The 10,000-nt window shown below is 40.6% G+C and overlaps 1 protein-coding gene across 1 annotated transcript in view; it reads right to left on the reverse strand.

The window, feature by feature from the left end:
* The window catches only part of nup160 (nucleoporin 160), a gene marked incomplete at its 5' end in the record, with an annotated part of 25,434 nt that overhangs the window by 10,132 nt on the left and 5,302 nt on the right, over positions 1–10,000 (reverse strand). The window contains 14 exons of the mRNA XM_079223465.1: positions 30–166; positions 437–591; positions 863–1,002; positions 3,159–3,324; positions 3,426–3,525; positions 3,659–3,829; positions 4,109–4,192; positions 4,574–4,642; positions 5,051–5,135; positions 5,484–5,581; positions 7,697–7,927; positions 8,489–8,673; positions 9,131–9,353; positions 9,836–10,000. The exon at positions 9,836–10,000 is cut by the window's right edge and continues 46 nt beyond it. Of these exons, the coding sequence (XP_079079591.1) occupies positions 30–166; positions 437–591; positions 863–1,002; positions 3,159–3,324; positions 3,426–3,525; positions 3,659–3,829; positions 4,109–4,192; positions 4,574–4,642; positions 5,051–5,135; positions 5,484–5,581; positions 7,697–7,927; positions 8,489–8,673; positions 9,131–9,353; positions 9,836–10,000 (2,009 nt within the window). The remainder of the gene's footprint in view (positions 1–29; positions 167–436; positions 592–862; positions 1,003–3,158; positions 3,325–3,425; positions 3,526–3,658; positions 3,830–4,108; positions 4,193–4,573; positions 4,643–5,050; positions 5,136–5,483; positions 5,582–7,696; positions 7,928–8,488; positions 8,674–9,130; positions 9,354–9,835) is intronic.

Raw genomic sequence — 10,000 nt, forward strand, 5'->3', positions numbered from 1 at the left:
TACACACGCTGGTGTACTTGTGTACTCACATGATGTCGATGGGCACAGAGGAGGCCAGGCTCTGGCTGATGTGTTTCAGCAGGTAGTACGAGGAGAGCAGGCTGGAGCAGCGAGGGATCAGCTCCTGCTGCAGCTGCAGGAGCTGGGACCCGCCCCCCAGGAACACCTGGACCACATTATGACCACATGAATTATGATTATGACCACATGAATTATGACCATTATGATCACATTTATTATGATCATTATGATCACATTTATTATGCATCGCCCCAAAACACTTCAGTAACTCTTCTGACAGCAGCCATGTCAGAAATCTGACCTCAGAGTTTCGTGTGTCAGCTGATTAAACCTGAGGAACGGCTCCAGTTCAGGTTCAGTTAAGGTGGACTGACCTTTAAGGTGGATCAATCTGTGTGCGTGTGTCAGTACTTACGTTGTCTCCGAAGCGCAGGTAGAGCTTCTGCAGGATCAGCAGGTCTCTACAGAACAGGGTCCTGGTCATGGTCATGTGACAGACGGCCTGGCAGACCACAGACACGGCTGAGCTGCTGCCCAACAGCTGAGACAGGCTGATCCTCAGGTTCAGACCTGCAAGACACAGAGCAGGGACAAAAACGAGGCCTATCAGGAATCAGGAGTCCACATGGGTCTGTAGGTCTGGACCAGGTCCTCATGGGTCTGTAGGTCTGGACCAGGTCCTCATGGGTCTGCAGGTCTGGACCAGGTCCACATGGGTCTGTAGGTCTGGACCAGGTCCACATGGGTCTGTAGGTCTGGACCAGGTCCACATGAGTCTGTAGGTCTGGACCAGGTCCACATGAGTCTGCAGGTCTGGACCAGGTCCACATGAGGGCCCCACCAGGTATGAGGGTCCCTGGCCCCCCCAGGTCCAGGTCCGGGTCCGTCTCCAGGTCCAGCTCCCTCAGCAGGACCATCATGGCTGGCATGGGGTTCCGGACGTCCTGCAGTTTGTTCTGGATGTCCTCCACCACGCTGCCACTGGGGAGCACAGGGCAGGTTCTACAGGACTGGAGTACTGGTCACAGGGTTATGTATAGTGTTGATCATAGTGTTGATCATATTCATATTTATAGTATTGATAATAGTATTATTTATAGTATTGATAACAGTATTGATCGCAGTACTGATCACAGTACTATTTATAGTATTGATCACAGTGTTATTTTTTTATTTTATTGTTTATAGTGTTGGTCGTAGTATTGGTCGTAGTATTGTTTCTAGTATTGGTCGTAGCATTGTTTCTAGTATTGGTCGTAGTATTGTTTATAGTATCGGTCGTAGTATTGTTTATAGTATCGGTCGTAGTATTGGTCGTAGTATTGGTTGTAGTATCGTTTATAGTATTGGTCGTAGTATTGTTTCTAGTATTGGTCGTAGTATTGGTCATAGTATTGGTCGTAGTATTGTTTATAGTATTGGTCGTAGTATTGTTTATAGTATTGGTCGTAGTATTGTTTCTAGTATTGGTCGTAGTATTGGTCGTAGTATTGTTTATAGTATTGGTCGTAGTATTGGTCGTAGTATTGGTCGTAGTATTGGTCGTAGTATTGGTCGTAGTATTGTTTATAGTATTGGTCGTAGTATTGTTTATAGTATTGGTCGTAGTATTGTTTATAGTATTGGTCGTAGTATTGTTTATAGTATTGGTCGTAGTATTGTTTATAGTATTGGTCGTAGTATTGTTTATAGTATTGGTCGTAGTATTGGTCGTAGTATTGTTTATAGTATTGGTCGTAGTATTGGTCGTAGTATTGGTCGTAGTATTGTTTAAAGTATTGGTCGTAGTATTGGTCCGTAGTATTGACCACAGTATTATTTATAGTATTGATCACAGTATTATTTTTTTTATTTTATTGTTTATAGTGTTGGTCGTAGTATTGGTCGTAGTATTGTTTCTAGTATTGGTCGTAGTATTGTTTATAGTATCGGTCGTAGTATTGTTTATAGTATTGGTCGTAGTATTGTTTCTAGTATTGGTCGTAGTATTGTTTATAGTATCGGTCGTAGTATTGGTCGTAGTATCGTTTATAGTATTGGTCGTAGTATTGTTTCTAGTATTGGTCGTAGTATTGGTCGTAGTATTGGTCGTAGTATTGTTTATAGTATTGGTCGTAGTATTGTTTATAGTATTGGTCGTAGTATTGTTTATAGTATTGGTCGCAGTATTGTTTATAGTATTGGTCGTAGTATTGTTTATAGTATTGTTTATAGTATTGGTCGTAGTATTGTTTATAGTATTGGTCGTAGTATTGTTTATAGTATTGGTCGTAGTATTGTTTATAGTATTGGTCGTAGTATTGGTCGTAGTATTGTTTATAGTATTGGTCGTAGTATTGGTCGTAGTATTGTTTATAGTATTGGTCGTAGTATTGGTCGTAGTATTGGTTATAGTATTGGTCGTAGTATTGGTCGTAGTATTGTTTATAGTATTGGTCGTAGTATTGTTTATAGTATTGTTTATAGTATTGGTCGTAGTATTGGTCGTAGTATTGGTTATAGTATTGGTCGTAGTATTGTTTATAGTATTGGTCGTAGTATTGTTTATAGTATTGGTCGTAGTATTGTTTATAGTATTGGTCGCAGTATTGTTTATAGTATTGGTCGTAGTATTGTTTATAGTATTGTTTATAGTATTGGTCGTAGTATTGTTTATAGTATTGTTTATAGTATTGGTCGTAGTATTGTTTATAGTATTGGTCGTAGTATTGTTTATAGTATTGGTCGTAGTATTGTTTATAGTATTGGTCGTAGTATTGTTTATAGTATTGGTCGCAGTATTGTTTATAGTATTGGTCGTAGTATTGTTTATAGTATTGTTTATAGTATTGGTCGTAGTATTGTTTATAGTATTGTTTATAGTATTGGTCGTAGTATTGTTTATAGTATTGGTCGTAGTATTGTTTATAGTATTGGTCGCAGTATTGTTTATAGTATTGGTCGTAGTATTGTTTATAGTATTGTTTATAGTATTGGTCGTAGTATTGTTTATAGTATTGGTCGTAGTATTGTTTATAGTATTGGTCGTAGTATTGTTTATAGTATTGGTCGTAGTATTGTTTATAGTATTGGTCGTAGTATTGGTCGTAGTATTGTTTATAGTATTGGTCGTAGTATTGGTCGTAACGTTGACTGACTTGTCATTGGACAGCATGTTTTCCAGGACCAGGTCCGCCGCCCTCTCAGGTGAATGAAGGTGTTCCAGAGCTTTCTCCATCTCATAGGCCATCTCTCCAGAAACCGCATCACTGACCAGCCGCAGACACTGAACCAGTTGCAGCACATCCCGGCCCAGATCAGGGTCTGAGGGTCCACATCAGGACAACAACACATAGTCTACGTACAGAGCCTCTGCTGTGTTACAGTGAAGATATTATATTGATGATTAGAAAACGCATCATGACCTTCAGTGATGGGCGTCTCCTCCTCTGAGAACAGGTACTCATCATAGGACAGGTACAGGTGATCCACAGCGAAGCACGGCAGGAGGAACGACACGAAACCCTGAACCACAAACAGCAGGTCAGACCCAGAACCTCCTGATCAACAGACCCAGAACCCCCTGATCAACAGACCCAGAACCCCCTGATCAACAGACCATGATCCCCCGACCAACAGGATCCATAAAGTACACCACCTTCTTCAGCAGACAGACGAGGCCCGTGTTCTGGCTCACAGTCAGACCCAGAGGGAGAGACTGGACTTCCTGGTACTGAAGACAGCAGGCGTAGAACTTGGACCAGAACTCCACCTGCAGCTGACGGTACTCCTCCTGAGAGAACTCAAACTCAGTCACACTGCTCTGCAACTGAGGGGGGACAGACAGGAAGAGAGCGAGAGAGGTAGAGAAAGAAAGAAAGAAAGAAAGAAAGAAAGAAAGAAAGAAAGAAAGAGAGCGAGAGGAGAGAGAGAGACAGGAGAAGACAGACAGTATATTATTGTTCATATATTCAGGTGTGGAAAGCAGCAGAGCTAACTGTTTGACAAATATTATATAACACATGATTTTGTATTCAACAAAACAAAAACATGTGTTTATTCCAGTAAATATAAATATAATATTTAAAAAAGGAACGGAATAAAGTACCTCACTCTCCACAGCCACCGTCACCTCTTTCTTCAGACTGTCCCAGGACAGATCAGTGATCCTCTCTGAGCCTCTACGGTAGATCTGAAACACACGACATTGTCAACTCAAGCTAACAACGTAGTAGAGCTTTAAGCTTTAACTACGACCCGTAGTAGAGCTTTACCTACAGAAGGTAGTCTCATCCATAGAGCTTTAACTACATAAGGTAGTCTCTCACCTGTAGAGGTTTAAATAAAGCAGGTGGTTTCTCACCTGTAGAGCTTTAACTACATAAGGTAGTCTCTCACCTGTCGAGGTTTAAATAAAGCAGGTGGTTTCTCACCTGTAGAGCTTTAACTACATAAGGTAGTCTCTCACCTGTAGAGGTTTAAATAAAGCAGGTGGTTTCTCACCTGTAGAGCTTTAACTACATAAGGTAGTCTCTCACCTGTAGAGGTTTAACTACAGCAGGTGGTTTCTCACCTGTAGAGCTTTAACTATGGCTGAAGCAGTGAAGTGTAGAGGAGAGAAGAGAACCTCCAGGTACGTCTCCTGTTAACACACAACACACACCGTATTCAACCAAACAATGAATGTCTAAACAGTCACACACACATCATAGATACAATTTGTGTTTATTCTTTTCAATCATTTATTTTAAATCTTTTGATTGTATTCTTTATATTTTTTCTTCTTATATTATATCATTATCTATTACTATATTGTATTTTTTACTTTATAAAACTATTTATAAAATAATATTTTATTGTTTAGTCTGATCAACAGTTTGAAGCTCAGACATTAAATTCAAAACAAAATATGAAAAGAAACGTCAAATTTCAGCTCAATCTTACTATCAATTCAGTCGCTCAGAACTTGTATGTCAATGAACCGCTTAATACATGTTTTCCTCTAAATTCAGCTTTATTAAATCTTTATGTCCCCATGAGCTGGTCTTACTCTGGGGTCCTGGTCTACGCCGATATGGACTTCCTCTTCAGGTGGAGGCTGAACAAACACCTGGTTCCACTGACCTGCTGTGTTACTGGAAAACACACAAAATCAATATCAAAAAGGATGAGGTGCCTCTGCCAGGGATGTGCTGCAGGAGAACCACGTCATCAAAAACTTATTTTAACATTCAAGATGCCACATTTCTTTTCTTCATATGTTGAATAATTGTGTGGCCAATCAAACCTGATGGTAATCACAAAGCCTTCAGTAAATACATGACATTCAGCCCCTAGTTGTGCTGCTATCGGCCCTGTGGTGACAGGATCCATGAAACGGCTCAACTAGGCTCATGCAGGTGGAAGGCAAAGTGTCTCTGGGACAAGAGGCGGGGCTTATTATAGCATCATCCGTCCCACTGGACATCTTTTACGTGACTTACTGTTCAAAGTCGATGTATTTGACCACAGTTGTGTTGGAGTCATCCACCCAGACGGCCCAGATGTCTGTGGAGGTCAGGGCGAAATCCACCAGAGTCTCCTGTTGACACACAGACTGTTATGAATACGTTCATAATGCAGGTGTGTGTGTGTGTATAGTGTTTGTGTCGCCATCCCCGCCGAAGCCGTAAACCTAGGGGAAACACTGTATCTATATAGTTACTGATATGTATACGCCAACAGAATGTATAGTGACTGATGTGTACCGTAAAAGTCGGGTTAAAAGCCGCTACTGCCTACGGTCAGTGTACCCGTTTGACACTGACCGGAGGTAGGACCTAACCTACCTAAGTTACAACATGACTAAAGTTACAACATGACTAAAGTTACAACCATGACTAAAGTTATAACATGACTAAAGTTACAACATGACTAAAGTTATAACATGACTAAAGTTACAACCATGACTAAAGTTACAACCATGACTAAAGTTACAACCATGACTAAAGTTATAACATGACTAAAGTTATAACATGACTAAAGTTACAACATGACTAAAGTTATAACCATGACTAAAGTTACAACATGACTAAAGTTATAACCATGACTAAAGTTATAACATGACTAAAGTTACAACATGACTAAAGTTACAACCATGACTAAAGTTACAACCATGACTAAAGTTATAACATGACTAAAGTTATAACATGACTAAAGTTATAACATGACTAAAGTTATAACCATGACTAAAGTTATAACATGACTAAAGTTATAACATGACTAAAGTTATAACCATGACTAAAGTTACAACATGACTAAAGTTACAACATGACTAAAGTTACAACATGACTAAAGTTATAACCATGACTAAAGTTATAACATGACTAAAGTTACAACATGACTAAAGTTATAACCATGACTAAAGTTATAACATGACTAAAGTTATAACATGACTAAAGTTACAACCATGACTAAAGTTACAACATGACTAAAGTTATAACCATGACTAAAGTTATAACATGACTAAAGTTACAACATGACTAAAGTTACAACCATGACTAAAGTTACAACATGACTAAAGTTATAACATGACTAAAGTTATAACCATGTCTAAAGTTATAACCATGTCTAAAGTTACAACATGACTAAAGTTACAACCATGACTAAAGTTACAACCATGACTAAAGTTATAACATGACTAAAGTTACAACATGACTAAAGTTACAACATGACTAAAGTTATAACATGACTAAAGTTATAACCATGTCTAAAGTTATAACATGACTAAAGTTACAACATGACTAAAGTTATAACCATGTCTAAAGTTATAACCATGTCTAAAGTTACAACCATGACTAAAGTTACAACCATGACTAAAGTTACAACCATGACTAAAGTTATAACATGACTAAAGTTATAACATGACTAAAGTTACAACCATGACTAAAGTTATAACATGACTAAAGTTACAACATGACTAAAGTTATAACATGACTAAAGTTATAACATGACTAAAGTTACAACCATGACTAAAGTTACAACCATGACTAACGTTACAACCATGACTAAAGTTATAACATGACTAAAGTTATAACCATGACTAAAGTTACAACCATGACTAAAGTTACAACATGACTAAAGTTACAACATGACTAAAGTTATAACATGACTAAAGTTATAACATGACTAAAGTTACAACCATGACTAAAGTTACAACCATGACTAACGTTACAACCATGACTAAAGTTATAACATGACTAAAGTTATAACCATGACTAAAGTTACAACCATGACTAAAGTTACAACATGACTAACGTTACAACCATGACTAAAGTTATAACATGACTAAAGTTATAACCATGACTAAAGTTACAACATGACTAAAGTTATAACATAACTAAAGTTACAACATGACTAAAGTTACAACATGACTAAAGTTACAACATGACTAAAGTTATAACATGACTAAAGTTACAACATGACTAAAGTTATAACATGACTAAAGTTACAACATGACTAAAGTTATAACATGACTAAAGTTACAACATGACTAAAGTTACAACATGACTAAAGTTACAACCATGACTAACGTTACAACCATGACACGTAAGTAGCTCAGACCGCTGCGTCCTCAGCGGTGAAAGATAAATGTTGCTGGCTGGGGAAGAGCAGAAAGCGAGCGGCCCCGGCGGCAGGAAGTGACATCACAGCTCACCTGCGTGGTGAACACAGAGGACACGTGGTCCAGGCTGTAGCGGCTCTCGCTGGAGACCAGCTGCAGGACGGTGAACTGGCCCCTCTGAGGGACGGCCAGGTACACGCACACACACAGGCCAGACGGGCACCGGGTCAGGGCCAGCCGGTGACCCGGACCCGACAGGCGCTGCAGGCCTCGGCAGGCCGGCATGTAGTCCAGCATGTCGGCCTCCAGCAGACAGGCCTGCTCCTGGGGGGGCAACGACAACCTCAGTGAGCCAGTGCTTCCTAGTACTTCTTCCTGTACACAGTATTTCATCATGTACACACTGGAGGATGATAGTACTTCGTCCTGTACACAGTGGAAGTATTAAAGATAGTACTTCCTGTACACAGTGGAAGTATTAAAGATAGTACTTCCTGTACACAGTGGAAGTATTAAATATAGTACTTCCTGTACACAGTGGACCAACATGCTGTCTGAAGGAGTCAGCATACTGCAGTACTTCAGTTGGAATGTAGAGACGTGTTTTACAGCTCTCATGACCTCATGTTAGATTCATCATCATCATCATCATGTTAGATTCATCATCATCATCATGTTAGATTCATCATCATCATCATGTTAGATTCATCATCATCACCACCATGTTATATTCATCATCATCACCACCATATTATATTCATCATCATCATCATCACCACCATATTATATTCATCATCATCATCATCACCACCATGTTATATTCATCATCATCATCACCACCACCACCATGTTAGATGACTCCACCATCATCATCATCTTCCTCACCCTGAAGGACCACATCCGCAGCTTGTGGTCCCGACACAGAGCGAAGATGAAGGAGTCTTCCTCCAGCTGCGTGGCCTCCAGGCTGAGCACCAGGTCTCTCTGCTCGGCTCTGATGGATGAAGGCATCCAGCCGGACAGCCTCTGCATCATGGAGCTCCTCTTCAGCTCCAGCACCGACACGCTGCCTGCAAAGAGCAGCTTGTGTTCTTCATTCAGCCTTTGAAGGCGCTCGCATATGAGATACATACCCATGTTACATAACTGCAGGACAGCCCCAGCTCTCTATATGACGAGGAACCATTGTCTTAAGGCACAAGTGTAAAGACATAATATGGCCCTCGAGCTGAAAAATGTAATCTCGATTTTTTAAATTCTTCAAATCTCTTGTGTAAACTTAACTTTACTCATGTGGACAAACTGTCTTAGTGAAGGAAATTGGTTTACCAAAGGTCTCAGTTCACAAAAGCAGTGGAATATATGAACAACATGGTAGATACAAACAGATCCAAATTTTGTATTTCACCAAAATGAGAGGGACTGAGGAATGATTTCATACTACAGACCAAGCTTCATGGGGTGTGCACATGAAAAATGTTCATGTGTGGGGACTATGTGGACCTGCCTGGGAGGCCGTGTCTTTACCTTGTGTGTCGTGAGGTGGCAGAGAGACCACCATGATGCCTCCAGCAGGTGAAGCCAGAGCGTAGTGAGCCTCTCCGGACTGACTGAGCCAGGAAGTGGAGCTGCTGGGACTCCCCGTCTGACCCACTGAGCTGGGGATCAGGACGCTGTGAGACGAGTCCTGCAGACTCAGCTTGCCCACATCAGTGAAGATGGACTGCATGTGGAGCTCCGTCACCAGCTCCTGTGAGTAGACAGGTACTGATATTTAACACCAGTTTGCTACGATACTTTAGCTTAGCAGTTAGCACTGGCTTCCCTGTAGTGATGAAGATTTGTGGTAATGCGCGTTTGTGTTGGCATGTTTAATGTGTTAGCATGTTGGATAGTTTAGCATGTTTAATGTGTTAGCATGTTGGATAGATTAGCATGTTTGATGTGTTAGCATGTTGGATAGTTTAGCATGTTTGATGTGTTAGCATGTTGGATGTGTTCGTAGGTTGGCATGTTGGATGGTTTAGCATGTTGGATGGTTTAGCATGTGTAATGTGTTAGCATGTTGAACGGTTTAGCATGTTGGATGTGTTAGTAGGTTGGCATGTTGGATGGTTTAGCATGTTGGATGTGTTAGTATGCTGGATGGTTTAGCATGTTGGATGTGTTGGTAGGTTGGGATTGGCATGTTGGATGTGTTAGCACGTTGTGCAGGTGTGTGTGTGTACTCACACTGCGGTACATGCGTGATGGGTGCGGCAGCACCAGCCTGTGGACGCTCTGATTGGTGGAGACGAGAATCACCACGTTGTTGAGGGTCTCGTGGACCTGGACTCCTCCAGGGAGAACACTGCAGTGAGACAGCTGCAGCCGCACGGCGTTGTTCAGCAGGTTGGT

This window comes from Taurulus bubalis, assembly GCF_910589615.1.
Source record: "Taurulus bubalis genome assembly, chromosome: 9".
NCBI classification, from domain to species: Eukaryota; Metazoa; Chordata; class Actinopteri; order Perciformes; family Cottidae; genus Taurulus; species Taurulus bubalis.